The 18,825-nt window shown below is 51.4% G+C and overlaps 1 protein-coding gene across 3 annotated transcripts in view; it reads left to right on the forward strand.

The window, feature by feature from the left end:
• Positions 1 to 195: 195 nt before the first annotated feature.
• CCND3 (cyclin D3) overlaps positions 196 to 18,825 on the forward strand; it is a 103,947-nt gene continuing 85,317 nt past the window's right edge. The window contains exon 1 of one of the 3 annotated variants that reach the window (XM_077764971.1): positions 196 to 258. Coding sequence is in view for 2 of the 3 variants with exons in the window: in XM_077764970.1 (XP_077621096.1) it covers positions 1,040 to 1,045 (6 nt within the window). In the remaining variant the exon portion in view is untranslated. Of the gene's footprint in view, positions 259 to 868; positions 1,046 to 18,825 lie in introns of those variants that run through there. The other 2 variants (XM_077764970.1, XM_077764969.1) reach the window with 2 other exon arrangements.

Consider the following 18,825-nt stretch of genomic DNA (forward strand, 5'->3'; position numbering starts at 1 on the left):
GTCCCACTGACTCAGTCCTTGAGGAAGGGGCCTAGAACTCTGTATTGTGAAGCTCTCCAGGTGATTCTCCTGAGGGGGGGAATTTGGGGCCCTTAGGCCCAACAACGGCTCACTTGGAACTAGAGCCTTCAGACCAGATAGCCCAGATCTTCCGCTGCGTCCGCTGTCTTCTCTCCTTCAATCCGCAGGTATTTGCGGGGCAAGCCGGGAAGCGCAGGCGGCGGGAGGCTGTCCGGTGCCTGCCTCCTTCCCAGAGCGGTACGTCCACGCGGTGCTTGTGATTTTCTGTGTCTGTACTCCCTCATCAGCCGTTCTGGGTGGGGGCTCTCCGGGCGGGGACCAGGGACCGCACCGCGCCTCTTTCTGCTCCGTTTGCGAGTGCCTGGGAGGGCGCGGACGCTGGGTTTGAATCCTAACACTCGCCAGGTGTGGGACTTCGGGCACCTTACCTAACCTTACTGTGTCTCAGTTTCCTCTTTTGTGAAACCGGGGTGGGATTATTAGCACAAAAGAAAATGAACTCATACAAAGGGTCTGGCACGGTGCCAGACATATAGTACGTCAAGAAACAGCACATAGGGTTGTTTATTTCCTGCGCAAGGCGTGAATGAAAGGCGCACGCCTGGAGGGCAGGGATCTGGGAACCTGGCCACACCCACCCGACCTGCTCACCTGAGTCTGGGGGCGTTCCCCGCCCCCTCACCTAGGGCACGTGGGTCGGGGTCTGCGGGGCGGGCTGCGCGCCGCACTGGAAGGAGTTGGGGCCCAAACTTTAGCAGAACCCAGCACCCAGCTCCTTTGTCTCCCCCGCCCCCTCTTCCCCACTTCCTGCCCAGCTTTAAACTCGGGATCCGCGGCGCGGACTTTGTAAACACGCGGCGCCCGCGGGGGTGGAGACTGGTTCTGTTGAGGCGCCTGGTGGAGGGGTGCACGCCCCTCTGCACAGCTGGAGGGGGCCACCCGCCACCTCCCCAAAGACGGAAGCCAGAGGCGGCAGCACAGTGAGGCCACAATCCGTGCTCCGCGGGGCTCACCTGCTATGGAGGTAGGCTTGGAGGCTGGAAAAGCCTAGGTTGATGGGGTGTCAGCATCTCCACCCTTCTCTGGGGCCGCCAAACTCAGGCTGGACGCCTGGGGTAGGGGTCTGAGATGGGTGGGTTAAGGAGGTCACCGGTCCCTCGTCACCTCCCCGTTGTCCCCCAAAGCTAGGCTCCCTTTCTCTTCTGCACCTATTGGAAGGGCAGAGAAGTCCCCGAAAGCCCTGAGCTCTGTCGGTACTGTCCCTCTCCAAGCTGACCTAGATGCCCAGTGGTCTTCACTGAGTTGTCGTTCTTCGTACTTCAGACATAGGGGTGGGAGGCGAGTAGGAAGGCAGAACCCATGTGGGCAAGGAGCCTTCGAGTCCTCCTGCCAGTCAGAACGGAGGGAGGAGGTCAGAGGACAGGTCTGGAAGGAGGGACCCCTCTGGTGTCTGATGGGTACAGAAACCTCTTCTGTGTTTTTTTAACGTATTAACAAGACTAGAAGAAATTGGTTACTGTTACTAAGGAAGCATAATGGTTTCATTTGCGAACACTGAGCGCCTACTATGTGTCTAGGGTTTATGGGATGCTGAGGGGCGCCATGATGTTACTCTTCTGTAATTAGTGTGGAGAGACAAAGCACCAAGCTGTGCTGGCTAGTGAGGCTTCAGAGAGAAGACGACGAGGAGTTAGATTCTGAGTGATGGATAGCCACCAGGCAGAGAAGTGGTAGGAAGCCTTTGGGGAGAGTGACCCTGACTGTGGTGTTGGGCATTGGGATGCAGTGAGGACCCAGAAGGCATTCCTACTCTTCTTAACCCACTGTCCAGGCATGAAGAAGAGGTGGGAATGAACAGGATGAATTAAGGGAAAGGCAGGTGTCTGGACTGGTCCCTAAGAATCCAGAAATTTCCAGCTGGGTGCTGCCTGGAGTCCCCCTGAGGGTTGTGTGAGCATCCACACATTGTTGGGGTACCCACTTCCCATCTTTGGACTGTAGGGCTGTCCACTGTTTCCTCTACGCGCCTCACCTCAGTTCTCATGGGGACCAGACATGGGTGAAGAGAACTGGATCGTCCAATGCATTCCTGCAGATTCTAATGTTCTTTCGATTCGTGGGCTCCTTGGAGGGATGACTGATACAACATCTGATGAATTCATTCACCACCTGTTTGCTATGGTCATACTCTCTCTGCACAGGGGAGATGTTGGGGTTATAATGGTAAACAAGCCAGAGCTACTTTGCCTAGAATTTGGAATCAAAAGCGTGTCTGAGAATTCCAGTAGGATCCTAGTCCTTGAAGCCATGATCTCCGTGGTCCTAAATGCCTCCTCTTTTCTGTTTCCTTCCCTGAAGGGTTCAGAATACTAGCTGACACTTATATAGTACTGTCATAGTATAGTACTTAATGTTTGGGGTGTAATGTCTTATTTAATCTTAAGTCCTGTGAGGTAAGCAGTAGGCTTATCTCCATTGTATAGATGAGAAAACCTAGGCACAGAGGAGATAAGTCAGTTTTCTTTCTTTTATTTAAGTTTATTTATTTTGAGAGAGAGAGACAGTGTGAGTGGGGAGGAGCAGAGAGAGAGGGAGGGAGAGAATCCCAAACAGGCTCCGGACTGTTAGCACAGAGCCGGATGTGGGGCTCGAACTCACGAACCATGAGATCATGACCTGTGCTGAAACCAAGAGTTGGGCGCTTAATGAACTGAACCATCCAGGCGCCCCTGTAAATCATTTTTCTATTTTTTTAAAAACATTGTTTTTTATTGTTCAGAGACAGAGACAGAGCACAAGTGGGTAAGGGGCAGAGAGCGAAAGGGAGACACTGAATCACAGAATCAGAAGCAGGCTCCAGGCTCTGAGCTGTCAGCACAGAGCCTGACGTAGGGCTGGAACCCACGAACTGTGAGATCATGACCTGAGCCGAAGTCGGACATTTAACCAACTGAACCACCCAGGAGCTCCTAAATAATTTTTCTAAAGAGTACACCAGAGGGGCACCTGGGTGGCTCAGTCAGTTGAGTGTCCAACTTTGGCTCAGGTCATGGTCTCACGGTTCGTGGGTTCAAGCCCCACGGTGGGCTCTCCGCTGTCAGTGCAGAGCCCGCTTCTAATCATCTATCTCCCCTGTCACTGCACCTCCCCTGCTTGCTCTCTCTCTCCCTCAAATAAATAAGCATTAAAAAAAAAAGAGAGAGAGAGTACACCAGAAATAAATGGCAATAAATGGCAGCGCTGAGATTGAAATCCAGGTCACTTGACCTGAGTGGCCCTATACTAACCACTAGACTAACCTGCCTCCTTGATTGACCACATAGAATGTTCACTTGAACCAGGGACTTGGGAGTTTCCAGAAGGTCCTGTGTCTTGGGTGGTATGGAGGAGAGAAACCTTTTAGCTGAGCATTGGGGATGGTAACGGTTTCCATGGAGCTCCTGCAGGTCTGGAGTAGGCTTGTAAGGACTACACAGGGGCTGGTATGCTTTCTTTATGGCTGTGTGTGTGTGTGTGTGTGTGTGTGTGTGTGTGTGTTGAATAAGCCTCACTCATCAAGAGAACAAACAGGTTTGATGCCAGGAAGAAAGCAACATGGATGTGATGTGCCAGAATCTGTGTCAAAGACACCTCTTTTGCTGGGAATCTTTGAGAATAGCGGAGGCCTTTATATTTTAGATCCCAAGAGGAACCGTCCAACTTGGTAGGTAGCTGGGTAAGGAAGAAGGTCAGGTAGTGGCAGCAGTCTTAAGATGTTCCCCTCTCTTCCCCGACTGAGGCTGCATCCCAAAGCCAATCTGTGTATCTGACCCCGTCCCTCCAAGCAGGCTAGGACCTTGCCCATGATGGGAGCCAGGCCACAGGGCAGAGGTTCTTGGGATTCCGCCCACCTTTCCATTGCCTTCCATTGAAACTCTAGGTTTTTCACCAGAGCCCTCTCTGCACAGATCTGGCGAGGCCTGAAGCGGTCCCCCTCTGCCTGCAGTCAAACCACATTGTGCATCTGTCTTTGGGGGGGAGGGGGAGGGGTGTCGCTGCTGGCAGTTAAGGGTAGGGGGGCGGCCACAGGGGCCACATCAAGGTAACAGGTAAGCAGGTTGTGAAATTCAGAACTGGATAGACCTCCAGGCGGCTTTTCTGCCTCACATACTTTTCTCCCTTGTCACAGGGTGGGGTGCGATGCAGGCCCCGGCCCCCTGCCCCGGGGCACTTTCTTGGGTGAGGAGAACAGGTTGTGCTCTTGAGAAACCACAAGAGGAAGTTTAGGGAGGGCTGGGGGTGGGGAAAGTTCTGGGGCGCCTGCCAAGTTTCCCTTTCTCTGTTCAGAAGTAGGTATGTTTATTTTGGTGTGTTTCTCTTGACCTCAAAGACATTTAAATTTTAAACCCTCCGAGTTTCAAAGAGTTGTCAGGACCTGCCTCTGTTACAGTGGCGGTGGCGGTGGGGGGTGAAGGAGGTTGGCCAGAAACATCTCCGGAAATGGGACCAGAGCAAGGTCCCCTTTGGTTGAATTTCACCTGGGATTCGCACGGGTTGGTAAAGGCCGAGTAACTCCAGAAGGTCTTCTTTTCTCTGTTTCTCTGCCCTTTCACCGCTCTCTTGCCCAAAGCACTCCCTCCAGCCCTAAACTCAGAGAAATGTGCTTATCATGGCCACTTAGGGGCTGAAAGGTGCTGCCAGGAGCTTTCCCAAGTGTTTTACTTGCCTTATTTCATTTGATATTCAGGACAACACCAGACAGTAAATACCTCTATCCCCAATTTACAGACGAGGAAAAGGAAACCCAGAGAGGCCAAGAAACTTCCCCTACGTCACATAGCTAGTAAGTGGCAGATCCCAGGTTTGAATGCCGGTGTATTTGATTGCAGAGCCTGTGCTCTCGACATTTAAATGAAGCCCCAAATCAGAACATCAATGTATATCGGACCGTGAAGAGTAGGAGGTAGAGCTCCAAAGAGGTTTTTAAAAGAATGTTGTTGGGGGAGGGGTGCCTTAGGTATAGGATTGGCAGCAATTCCTTGGAAATTAATATATTAAAAAAGGATCACCACGTGAAGGAAAGATGCAGTGGGTGAAGGGTTGAGGTCAAACTCTGGACCGTTGTAGCAAATAAGATTTAGGAGGGATATTATAGCTGTGTTCAGGTATTTGACAGGTTGCCTTTGGAAACCCCCTGGTAGGGGGTGGGGGCACTGGTGGAGGCAGATTTCCAAAAAGCATAAGAACTTTCTAGCAAATAATTGCCTAATCATCATCTGAAGAAGTGAGCTCCTCGTCTGAGGGAGTCTAGAGCACATGCGTAGGAGGGGCTTCTGCTAAGCGAGGAGAAGACCTCAAAGCTGCTCCCACCTCCAGACCTCCCATGTGATGACTCACCTGCTTCCCCCTTCCGGGTCGGCCCTTGGCTCTCCCGGGTTCTTTGGCCGGTGATGGTCCCTGTCTGTCCACCAGGTGGGGCTGTTGCCCAGAGTGTTGTCCACCGGCTGCTAAAATTGGGTAAAGAGCGCCATCTGGTCCTTCAGCCGCTGGCTGGTTTCATGGGCCCCTCCCTCACCCCTGCCCCAGCTACCTACACACCAGGGCCCAGCGCGCCACTTTTGACCCAGTGCAACCCCCATAAAATGCACTCTTAGTCTCCCACCACGGAACCCACGGGCATGGCCTTTCGTACCTTGCAAAGGCGTGCCATGTCATATCCTTGAAGAAGCCTCAAAAGCTGCGGCTCTGAAACCATTCGCCCTCAGTGGCTGCTTCTCCCACCCTGAGAGAGACAGCCATCTTAGATGAGAGAGCAGGGGCCCAAGCTTTGGCTAGAAATGGGAGGTAGGAGAGGGGTTGCCTGGTGTCCGCTTAGCTCCTTAGAAAGTTAACAGAGCCACTGGCCCAGCCACCAGCAGGCAGAGCCCAGTCTGGGCAGGGACAGAATGCAGTTACAAGCCCTGTGGCCAGAGGGCACCATAGAGGGGAGGCCCAGAGAAAGAGGCCATAACAAGTAGTGTTCCAGATACTTCATAACTCCTGTACCCCCTTCCCCCAACAATCGTATGAGGCAGGGTGTCCATTTTATAGATGAACAAAGCAAGGCACAAGGGTTAAACAGCTGGCTTCTATTCATACAGCTGGTCAGGGGCTGAGCTGGAAGTTTGACTTGGCCCTTTGGCTGTAAAGTTTGTGCACAGCACCACCCCTCCGTGCTTTCTCTTATGGAATGGTCCAGAGAACCAGCGCCCAGTAGAGAAACCACCCCGGTTTGTGTCTTAGCTTGGTTCCTTCCTGCTCATGTGAAACTGAATTTCGTCATCTGCCAATTGAGTGTTAACTATAGTCCCTACCTCATTGGGTCATTGTGGGGATTAATAATGGCTGATATTGGGGCTCCTGGGTGGCTCATGAGAGTCTGACTCTTGATTTCAGCTCAGGTCACGATCCCAGGGTTGTGGAATCAAGCCCTCCGTCGGGTTCTGCACTGAGCGTGGAGCCTCCTTAAGATTCTCTCTCTCTGCCTTTCTCCCCAACTTATGCACTCTCTCTCTCCCCAAAAAACAATAAATTAAAAAAAGAATGGGGCGCCTGGGTGGCTTAGTCGGTTAAGCGTCCGACTTTCGCTTGGGTCATGATCTCGCGGTTCGTGGGTTCAAGCCCTGCGTCGGGCTCTGTGCTGACTGCCAGCTCAGAGCCTGGAGCCTGTTTCAGTCTGTGACTCCCTCTCTCTCTGACCCTCCCCTGCTCACGCTGTCTCTCTCTCTCTCCTAGAAATTTAAAAAAAAAAAAAACCTATTAAAAAAATAAAAAAAGAATAATGGCTGATATTCCTTGAATGCATACTATATGACAAATACTATCTTTTTTGTCCTCGCGGCATTTCTGCAAGGGAGGCACTGTCATGTCATTACAGACAGGGAAACTGAGGCACAGAGTAGGAACACAGAGTAAGGAGCTGAGGCTTCGGAGCCCACCCTCTGCACTAGGGTGCGGACCACATGTATACATCATACATACAAAGCCCTGCGAGTGCCAAAAAGGTCATAAGTCCCCATGAGTGATATCTCCGTGGTCATGTCATCATCCTAATTGTCTTCCAGCCTGAGCCGCTGGGGGCCGGCATGGGGGCTATCCCCAAACAAAGAGGCAGCCCTGCTTCCTTTCCTCACTGTCCTACCTTAGAACTCCATTTCATCCTTTTTTCTAAAATAAATACCAGCCCACAAGTTCTGGCCTGTGGTCAGACAGTTGGACAGAATACTTGAAATTGGGACTGTCCCAGAAACTCCCAGTTCTGGCCCCAGCTTTGTCTGCTCCAACTCGCCCTCCCTCCGTGTCCTCTGTTCTCTTCCCTCCAGGCGGCTCCTCCTGCCCCTCCCCTGGGGGCCCTGAGTTCTGGGAAAGGAAGCGGAGCAGGGCCTCAGATGCAGACCTCAGGCTCCAACTTAGGCTCCAGCTGGAAATGTTGGAGGCTATGGGAAGAGGGGCCTGCGAGGGGGAGAGAGGATGGGGCGCAGAGGGCCCCCAGGCTGCCTGTCCCCAGGAAGGCGTCTGTCTATCCTTCACAGACTCTTTCCTGAGCTCACTGCGGGGGGGCTGAGGAATCTGCTCTGGATAAGACCCGGGGGAGGGGGGATTGTGCCTCCCTGGCAAGTGGCTATCGCAAGCTGTCTTTGGGTTATGGGGGGGGGGCTTGCTTCCTCCCAACGCTAGGCTCCCAAGAGTCAAGGCTGCGTTTCCCCTTCCTTCCAGCTCCATCCCCTTTTCTTTAAACAGTATCTATTGCAGAACCACAAACTTGGAGGCTGTTCACATGTGCAATCTATTTTCATCACAGTGAGAGAGGATCTTGGGGTTACAGACTCTCAGATGTACCGGGTAGCTGAGCATAGGCCAGAGTGTGGAACATTCTAGTTTTTACCCAGGTCCTCTCCTGTTTCCCTCTAGTCAGCTGGTACCTGTTGGTCCCAGAGGCAACCTCTATTTTTTCCTGGAATTGACTTGATTCCACCTCTAGGACCAGGCTGAGTTTTTCTCTTGGATCTCTCTGTCTCCAAGGAGACCGTCTTTTTCCTGCTCGGGCCCAGCCTCTTGAGTTCTAACTCAAAAAAATTCTCTTTACAACCACTGGACATAAGCTTCGTGCCTCCTGGGCCATCCTCAGAAAGTCCTGCTTCTTCCCTGCCTTTCCTCTGACACAGTTTCTGGGAGTCATTTTTGGCATTCCTTGCAGGAATCTGTTGTGTGGATTTTCTCTGAACCCTCATTTCTTCCCAGGCGCACGGCAAGCAAACACATTGCAGATAATGATGTCTTTTGCACAATACTCCCATATGCCAGGGACTGTTGTGAATGCCTCTGGAGAGAATGTACCATTAGTAGGTCAGGATGTTTATAATAAACACGCACGGTCATTAACTCATTTCTCACTCCTCCCAAGAATCCCATGAGCTTCCCTTTATTTTACAGATGAAGAAACTGAGGCACAGAGGTTACGTAACTTGCCCAAGGTCATGCAGCGAGTCTGTCCTGAGTGCCGGGTAGCTGAAAGAACTCTAACCGGAGTTGGACTTTTCCTGCCCTTTGTGTGTGCTTGTGTGTGTGCTCGCGCAAGTGCATGCCCCCCCCACCAGGGGGAGTGTGAGAAGGCCCTGGGGTTCTGTTGAGACGCTGGCTTGGACACAGCCTCAGGACACACTGAGCAGGCGCCTGGGCCATCTCCTTGTGTGATGTATATTTGTGTGTCGCATGTCTGTGCGGAGCTGTGCTGGTGTGGGGACGCGTACCCTAGGCGAGCCCAGAGCCTCCTCCATCCCTCAGTGCTCTTGACCTGAACTTCAGGGTATCCATAGCCAAGCAAAAAGGAAAGGAAGGAGCAAGGATGGCCCAGCCCTGCCCCAGCAGGCAGGTCAGGTGTCACACAGATCCAGGAAGCAGGAGTGGGTGGTGGTGATATGAGCTTTGCTAGGTGGGGTGGGGCCCTGACCTATCTGGGGAGCCCTGGATGAATCAGCCCGACCACAGCCACCCATCTGCGGTGATGGTGCACACCAGTTTTTCCTCCAGCTCCCCCTCCAACGCTCCTTTTCCTTTGCTTTCTGTCCTCCAGACTCAGGCTTTGATCAGGGTGTGGCCCCGGGGCAGTGGCTGAGGGCACGGCTCTGGAGTCGGTGGTTAAGCTGCGTCCTAGTGCTGGGCCTGCAAACTTCACTTTCAAGGCACCCCACCCAGAGATGGGCAGCCACCCTGGCCCAGGAAGGATGCCACATGCCCCGTGCAGAGGACAGGCCCGCACAGGCCTGGGATCCTGGGCTCGGCCCCCTGGTATGTCCCTCCAGCATCACCTGTAAGGCTCAGAGGTCTTGTCCATTCCTCGTTTGTAGCGGAGCCACATTTTTATGCAGTGCTGGGTTCAAGGTCAGTGTAAAAACAAATCCACCTCAAAATTATTATTAAAGTCTCCTTAAAGTGCTCATAAAACGCAGGATACATAGTTTAGGCGTTCTCCCCCATCTCTGAGAATGTCCAGCCTGGACAGTTGTCATTGGAACAGATGGCCAGGTCCTTGGTTGAACGTGATGTTGAGCCTGAGGTAAAGGATCACATTGTATAAATAATACCTAAGTTTCTGTGGTTGATGAGTAGCCCCGCCAGTGGATATAAATCAGTCTGTGATAGTTAAATTGGCACAGTTAGGAATTCAGTATGTGTTTGCTCCTGGGTTCTTAGGGGCTCCCCGGGCCACAGGAAAGGTTTAAGGATCTGGAGGAAGGAGCAGTTGCTTTGGGGTGGATTAACCAGAAATTTCTTCTCAGAGACACCATTTGAGAAAATAGGAGTGGACTTCAGGAGCTATTTTATTTTAAAGTTTGTCTGTTTGTTTTTAGTAATTTCTACATCTAACTTGGGACCCCCAGCTCACAACCCCAAGTTTAAGAGTCGCTCACACTTCTGACTGAGCCAGCCAGGCATCCCTGGAGCAATTTTAAATGGCGGAGGCCCTTGTAATTTTTTACTTCCCTGAATATTGAGTTGTTTTTTTTTTACTGAGAGCCACACTGTAGAAATCATCATTTTTCAATTCCTATTTCTATGGCAGTCATTAGGCTCACTTAGTCTTTGTATTGTTGTTCCTTCATTCTAAAAGAATTAGTGGCTATTTCTAGCATCACTATGATTTTTACGACAAAAATTATTTTTACTGTGTCACTTCTTGGTTTTTTCTTCTTTTGATGGTTTAAAAATTCCAGCAAGACACTGAGGCAGAGAGGTTGAAACATGAATGACCATAAAGAACGGAGAGGCCTGGGGCATTACACCCTTACAAATTACTGAGAATCCCGATGAGCTATTGTTTTTGAAGGTTGTGACTATTGACATTTAATTTCTGATTTTAAATGAGAAATGAAAAGAGTATGAATTCCTTTAAAGTAACAGAAAAAACCTCATTGCATGTGAATATATCCTATTCTTTTTATAAAATAATGATATTATTAAATTATTAAAAATTAGTGAGCTGGGGGCACCTGGCCGGCTGAGTCGGTAGAGCATGCAACGCTTGGTCTCAGGGTCGTCAGGGTTCGTGAGTTCAATCCCCACGTTAGGCATGGAGCCTACTTCAAAAAATAAAATAAAAATTAGTGAGAAGTGTGGCTTTGTTTTACATTTTTGCAAATCTCTTTAATGCCTGACTTAATAGAAGGCAGCTGGATTATCATGTCTGCTTCTGCTTTAATCTGTTGCAGTGTGTTATTTTGGTTGATGTATATGAAGAAAACCTGGCCTCACATACGTGGTTGGACAGGGAGCATTTGTGAACTGGCTTAGGACCTGTGGCCCTAGTGGGACATAGAACGATGGTGACGGAAGCCAAATCAACAGCGTTGGGTTGGGGAGTTCGGACTTTATTTAGTAGGTAATGGGGAGCCACTGAAGGCTTTCAAGCAAGGAAGTGACATGATCAGACTATTTTTTTCTTAAATGTTTATTTTTTAGAGACAGATCACACAAGCAGGGCAGGGGCAGAGAGAGAGGGAGACACGGAATCTGAAGCAGGCTCCAAGTTCCAAACTATCAGAGCCCAATGTGGGGCTCGAATCCACAAACCGTGAGATCATGACTTGAGCTAAAGTCAGACGCTCAACCGACTGAGCCACCCAGGTGCCCCTGAACTATTTATTTTTTATTTTTTTTTCAAAGTTTATTTATTTATTTTGAGAAAGAGAGACACACTGAGTGGGGGAGGCACAGAGAGAGAGGGAGAGAATCCCAAGCAGGCTCCACCCTGTCAGCTCACAGAGCCCGACCCAGGACTCGGACTCATGAACTGTGAGATCATGACCTGAGCCAAAATCAACAGTCGGACGCTTAACCGACTGAACCACCCAGGCACCCCGGTCAGACTGTTTCAAGAAGATTTCTAGGATGGCAATAGAATAGAGTTGGCAAGAGAGAGTGTCTACGTGAAATGTAACAAGGATTGAAACCAGGGTGAGGCCAATAGAAATGGAAACAAGGGGGTGATTTGGCAAAATATTTTGAAGGTAAAAGCAACAGAACTTAGTAATTTTTTTGGTAGGAAGGTATGAATAATCATCTGCCCTGCGAAATCGCTCTGCCGTTCCCCAGTTGGGCACCATGCATACTTCTAAGATGAAGTATGTCATACTTTGCTGCTTGCATGCAGTCTTTCCTACTAGGCTACCATGGACGCCTACAATAAATGAGAGTAGTCAGGACCACCCCAGAATGTTTCAGCCCGTGTGGCTGGCAGGATGTCGGTGCCATTAATAGAAACGTAAAGATCAGGAGGAAAAGATGTCCATTATCATTAAGTATTACTAAGTAAAGAAGTAAAGGGTAAGAGGAGATGTCAAGCTATGAATAAAGAGAAAGTAGTGGGTGGACCTCGAGATATATCATTCTCTTGGCAAGGAAATACATTTCCCTGGGTACTAAAGAGGTGGGGAGAAATATAAAAACATCTAGGAGAGATTGCTCCATTCTTTGTTCTCAAGTAACTCAAGTTCAGTTGGGGCAATGTTTCTCAAAACTAGAAATGTTTTCATTTTAACCCATTTTATATACACACATACATGTATATGTATATGAAACAAACAAGTTCCACTAAGCAATACTTACTTTTACTCCAGATAATGTCACCCTGATATTTTCTTTTATATTGTCGTTTCATTTAAAAAAAAAAATGCTGGTTATGATTAGCTTCATGACTTCATGACCTGGTTAAGTGTTCTGACTTGCAATTGGAAAAACACTAAGTGGGCGAGGTTTCACTCAGTATTTTCAACGTTCTATTAGCAACAGAAATAGATCGTCCAATATGAGGCAAAAGGAATTTATTGGGAGAAGGTTGGGAACTCAGACACGCCAAAAAGGCTGGAAAAGCAGGTTTGGAAATGGACAGAAACTGATTCAGTGCCTGAGGGCCGGGCAGAGGGTCCCGCGGAAAGATGCCAGCGGCTGAGTGGTTCCCTCTGCCTGCCAGGAGTGGTGGGAATGGATGAGCCGGCCCCTCCCATGTCTGTGGTGCAGGTAGGCAGGCTGGCTCCTAGATTTGCATTAGGGAAGAGGAGATTCCCCCAAAAGGAAGTGGCAGTGCTGTAGGAGAAAAAGGCTGGATGCTTGATAGCCCAGAAAGAAGGGTCTAGAAAAGGTATAATGGCTTATGCCCATAATAAGATGTCCATCAGTGAGTGAGTGAGTGGGGTCCTTGCACAATAGTGGACCTACATGGGTGGGCATGTTCTTGCCCTGCTGGTGGCCTTGGCACGTGGTAAGCTTTCTCTTCAGAAAGCAGTTTGGCTATAGGTATCGAAATCGCATGCTCCTTGCGGGGAGAGGGCCCAGGAGGAAAATAAAATCACATGCCTCCGCGATATTCTGACCTTCTGCCTTGGTGATTCTGCCTTCCAGGCTCTGTCCTAATTTTTTTTTTTTTTAATATTTTTTATTTATTTCTAGGAGAGAGAGAGAGAGAGCGTGAGCAGAGGAGGGTCAGAGAGAGAGGGAGTCACAGACTGAAACAGGCTCCAGGCTCTGAGCTGGCAGTCAGCACAGAGCCCGACGCGGGGCTCGAACCCACGAACCGCGAGATCATGACCCAAGCGAAAGTCGGACGCCCAACCGACTAAGCCACCCAGGCGCCCCGGCTCTGTCCTAATTTTAAATAATTCCAACTGTGGGGAAGAAAAACTTTGTGACGATTTTCATCAAAGTGTTATGGATGGTAACAGTTTTGTTATATACAGAGATTTGAAGCAACCAATGTGCCTCATGATAGAACATGATTAAGCAACGTATGGTATATCTGGTAAAGAGAATATTAGGTAGCCTGTAAAATGTCAGCTGCAAAAGTATGTGATACCACAAAAATTACTTTTGTAGTAGCGTTAAGAAAAAAATCAGGATGCAAAACTGTACATACAATATAGTACAACTATATATTTTACACACATGTATACACATGCATGCACACACACACACAAGAAAAGACTGGAAGAAAATATAGTGTAATGTTAGCAGTGGTTGTTTATTTTTTAAATTAATTAATTAATTTCAAGAGAGAGAGAACGAGCAGGGGAAGGGCAGAGAGAAGGAGAAAGAGAATCCCAAGCAGGCTCCCCGCTGCCAGAGCGGAGCCCTCCATGGGGCCGGAACTCTCGAACCTTGAGATCGCAACCTGAGCCGAAACCAAGAGTCAGAGGCTTAACCGACTGAAGCACCGAGGCACCCCAGCAGTCGTTTTTTGAGGCAGGAGAACTATGCATGATTTGTTTCCGACTTTTTTCCCTTTTCCTAAATTTTATGATTCTTTTTTCTTAAATTTTTTTTTTTTTTTTTTTTGGTGAGAGAGAGAGACAGCGTGAGCAGGGGAGGGTCAGAATGAGAGGGAGACACAGACTCCGAAGCAGGCTCTAGGCTCCGAGCTGGCTGTCAACACAGAGCCTGACGCGGGGCTCAAACCCATGAATGGTGAGATCATGACCTGAGCTGAAGTCGGCGCTTAACCAACTGAGCCGCCCAGGCGCCCCTAAATTTTCTGATTCTGTAATAACATGATAAATGTGATGGTCATGAGTCATGTTCGCCTAATTAAACAGAAACTCAGTCTTATTTTTCTTTTTTTTTTAAATTTTTAAAAATGTTTCTTTTTGGGAGAAAGACAGAGTTTGAGCCGGGGAGGGGCAGAGAGAGAGAGGGAGACACAGAATCCAAAGAAGGTTCCAGGCTCTGAGCTGTCAGCACAGAGCCCGACTTGGGGCTCAAACCCATGAACCGTGGGATCATGACCTGAGCCGAAGTCAGATGCTTAACCGACTGAGCCACCCAGGTGCTCCCAAGTCTTATTTTCATACTGTCTTCTCAGAGACAGTAGATGCCAAGTAAAAAGTTGCCATGAGGTACATGGTGTGACAGCCCAGGGGAGGTCCTGGTGTGGCCTGGGGAGCGACCACGGCCTCTGCCTCATGTCCCCAGCTAAGCCAGCATTGTCTGCTGACCCTTCAAGTCCCGTGGCACCAATAAAACTGAAATATCCAGGCAACTCTGGGGTGGCCGACTCAGGTTGTCATGGTAATCGTGTGTATGGGGTGGGTCTTGATGTCAGATGACTCACTTTCCAGCCCCTGTTACCCCTGGATGGGCACAGAGTGGCTCTGAAGTGTGGGGCAGGCATTTCTGTGAGCGACCTGGTTTCTCCTTGTCTCTCTGGGCAGCTTGGAGCAGAAGGCAGTGAGGGCAGGGAGCAGGGCTGTATCCCACAATATCTGCCTTCTCCAGCTCAGCAACAGCGAAGGAGGTGGAGTCTGGATTGAGCCCCAAGATAAGGAACAGGCAACAGCTGACTGGGAAGATCAAAATAAGCAGCTGTGCCCCCAGGAGAATGAAGTCCACATTCCATTCTCAGATCCCACCCCCAATTCCCACTTCCCCCAGCCACCCCCATGCGTGCACACTCAGCATCCCCATCAGCTAGAAGGGCCTCCCCTCAGCCTTGGCTTAGCTCCCTTAGAACCTTCCCACACCCCCCTCCCCTCCTTAACCAGAGACTCCGGGGCGCTCTCCAGCTGTCTGGAAGGGAGTGAGTATTCAGGACAGGTGGCCGGAGGCGGATGCAGAGGGGCCTCATCCAGGGCCCAGCCCCACCTGCCAGCCTCGGCCACCCTCAGGCTCACACGTGGGCCCGGGAACAGAAGAGGGCTGGGCCGTGGTGGCGAGTCTGGGGGAGCTGAGGCAGCATCTGGGGTGGTGCGGGATGGATGGGGAGCAGGGTGCGCGTTGGTCCTGACGGCCAGGTCGGCAGACATCCGCTCAGCCCTCCCAATGGGTGGGCCCTGCCCTCTGGGATCTCACAGAGCAGCAGGGGACACAGACGGCAGGTCCCAGATGTGCCTCCTGAGGTGGTTTTCCGCGGCTCTGGGGGATGAGTCCTCCTCATGCTCAGGGGTACCTCCAGCTCGAAGGAGTGCCTCCTGCAAGGCCCCTGCCTCTTGAGAGTTCAAGTCGCTGCCTCAGACCCCCCAGACTGCTCTCCAAGCATGCTGACCTGGGGGTTTAAATCAAGGCAATAGAAGGAGCAGATATTGCCTATCTCTTGGGGCTCATCCAACCCCCTTGGGCCACCCAGAGTAGTGATTAACACCTTCCTCTCTCACTCCCATGCTAGTCCAGTCTGAACAGCAGGACTCAGCTGGACCCAGGCACCGCAGGGCTTCGGGGCAGCTCGCGTTCCCATCGCGTTGTACTTGAACAGCCCAAAGATGTAGAGGTTCAGGTTGAGGACAGAACTCCCATTCTCCTGAGCTCGTACATGGCCCCTGACTGGGCATACAGAGTATCAAATCCGGGGCATGGGTGTGCGTGCCCCGAGGTAAGCCTTCGCCCTCGGTCAGGGGATGGTTGGAAGAGGGGGGCAATCGTGGGCTCCGGAGGCTGCCCCGTTGGCCTGGCTGTCTGGGGAGAGGGCACTCCTTCTGCTCCAGTGCCCAGGGAGGGTATGTGGGGGGGGGGGGTGTGTCTCCATCTAAGGGCTGGCAACCTGGCAGGGACTTAAACATCTCCCCTGAGTCCCCAGGGCCCTCCAGTGCCCCACATCTCTAGCAGACTCCTGGGTCTCTCCTCCCTTCCGCACCCACCACCTGGCCAGCAGACTCAGTAAATAGATGCTGTAATAGCCAACTACGTAGCTAGCAGAGCCCCTTGTTACAAAATTCTGAAGACTTTTGGGGTGCCTGATTGGCTCAGTAGGCGGAGCATGCGACTCAACCTCGGTTTGTGAGTTTGAGCCCCATGTTGGGCGTAGAACTTAAAGTATGAAGACGTTCGAGATGGTGACGGTAGAGCATTAAACCAAGTGGGAGGGCCCTTCTGAGCATGGACTCGGTGTGACCGCCTAGGCCACATGCGCACGAAGACAGGCCCGAGGATTGCTAACATATATCGGCCACCTGCCGCCTGAGGGGCACCTGGCCAGGCACTCCCATGCGTGGTCTCATGCCTTCGTCTCAGCAGCCCGATTATCCCTATTGTGCCGACAAGGAGATTGAGGGATTAGACAAGCCACATAACTTGCTGAGGTCACCAGCTCTTAAGGACCAGAGCTGGGGACAGAACCCCGGCCTGTCTGGCAACAGCGCCCGGGCTCTCTGCCACCACCCTGGCCGCCCTAGCCTATAGGGTAAGGAGGTTGCTGGGCAAAACAGCTGCTTCCCGTCCCCCTTTCTGCCCTATCAGGGGCAGGAAGGAAGATGAGGCAAGAAACAGCAGCTGACGGTGTGGCGACAATGGTAGCGGTGGTGAGGGTGGCCCGCCCAGGCAGAGGCGCTGGGGTGGGGCCGGGTGAGATGGGGCGCAGGGACGCTGTGAGCTGGAGACAGCTGATAGACAGCACAGCTGTGCCCTCCGTCCTCTCCCTGCTCTGCCCTGCTCTCACCTTCCATGCTGCCCATTCCTTTCCCGGCACCCCCTGCACCGGGGAGGTGGGTCAGGCCTCTGCTCCACCTGTGCCCTCGGTATTCCAACGCTTACCTCCATAACAACAGCCACAGCTCAGAGAGCACCTACTATGTGCCAGGCGTGCCGCCAGGGACTGTACACGTGTGTGACCTTGGATTCCCTCCACAAGCCCGTAAACAATGCGTGTTATCCCACTGAGGCCCAGAGAGGCTAAGAGATTGTGCAAAGCTACACAGCTGAGAAGCAGGAAGGAGGAGACTTGGGCCCAGATCTGAAGCCCAGGCGTTTCCAGCTCCTCCTCGCCGTCTTCCTCGCAGGACAGGGTTGGCCTGACAAGGTGCCGTGGTTCTCGGAGCATGGAAGAGTCTTTTCTCACAAAGGCAATGAAAAGCTTGAGGAATGGTCAGTTTGGGGGAAGAAAACATTGTGTATTCTGAGGGAAGGAGATGTTTGCCTAGTGCTTCCATGTGGCATTAATTGGGTGGGGGTCTGGGGTGCCTTATCTACCTGGAAGGCTCCCTTTGGCACTTGGGAAAGCAGCCCTCGTGGAGTTAGGTGACTGGAGCTGAGGGGCTGAGGACGTGCATGAGTAAGAAGGCCCCTCATACATCTTGTCCCCATCGGCATCCTGGCACCAGAGAATGGACTTGGATAGGCATGGGGGGGGTGGTTAGACTGCTGTAACAGAGACCCCCCTCCAAATCAGGGGTTCAGACAAAATGGAAATTTCTTTTTTTTTTAACATTCTTTTTTTTTTTTAATGTTTTATTTATTTCTAGGAGAGAGAGAGAGAGAGGGAGACAGCATGAGCAGGGGAGGGTCAGAGAGAGAGGGAGTGACAGACTCTGAAATAGGCTCCAGGCTCTGAGCTGGCAGTCAGCACAGAGCCCGACGCGGGGCTCGAACCCACGAACCGCGAGATCATGACCTAAGCGAAGTTGGACGCTTAACTGACTAAGCCACCCAGGCGCCCCCAAAATGGAAATTTCTCGCATACAAGTCTGGGTGGGTGATCTGACTCCTCAACAGTGTTGAAGACCCAAGTTCCTCCCACGATGTTGCTTTTCCACGCTCTGGGATGTTGAAGGCAGAGCACCACCTCATCTCCTGGGTCCAGGGCCCAAGACCTTGGCAGTGGGGAGAAAAGGGAAGGAGGGAACACTGCCCTTCCTTTTCAGGAAACGACCGAAAAATTGACACATCACCCACCTATCCCTGTGGCCAGAAGTTGGTCACCTGCCGCGCTGAGCTGCAAGAGAGTTTGGGAATCCTATGTACTAGGGCTTCTGGTACAGAAGGTACAGGGATTGGATGTGGGGCGCTGGGCAGTGAACAGCCTTTGTCAGTGGATGGAGAAGGGCTGGCCCGAGAAGGCTGATGTCACATGATGGCGATGGCTTTCTATGGGGAAGCTCTAAGAGAAGTGTTTTCAGATGGACTTCTCTCTGGGTGAGGCGTAAGGCAGAGAGGCTAGCACCCCCTTGGCTCATGCGCTGTCCCCCGGACTGCCTCATCTCTGGTCAAAGGTAGAGGGTTCGATTCTCCCTCGCCCTCCCCAGTAGCCCCTTGGAGGTCCTTATGGGGTCTTCGTCCATTAGCGCTGTAAGAGGAGGGTGAGGCTCATCAGAGAGCACCATATTCACCCCTGCGGGGGGCCCTTCTGTTCCAGGAAGGGGTAGAGAAGGGCCCTATCCTCACACTTCAGTGAGGGAATCACTATCTGGAGCATCAGGAAATGGAGACATCAAGAGAGTGAGAGAGAGAGTTCAGAGCTCTCAAGGCCAGCCTCTGGCTCAGAGACGGACAGAAAGTGAGCAGAGTTCTAGCAGGAGGAAAAGCTGTGTGAAA

Source organism: Crocuta crocuta, unplaced genomic scaffold, assembly GCF_008692635.1.
Source record: "Crocuta crocuta isolate KB4526 unplaced genomic scaffold, BGI_CrCroc_1.0 scaffold44, whole genome shotgun sequence".
Taxonomy (NCBI): Eukaryota; Metazoa; Chordata; class Mammalia; order Carnivora; family Hyaenidae; genus Crocuta; species Crocuta crocuta.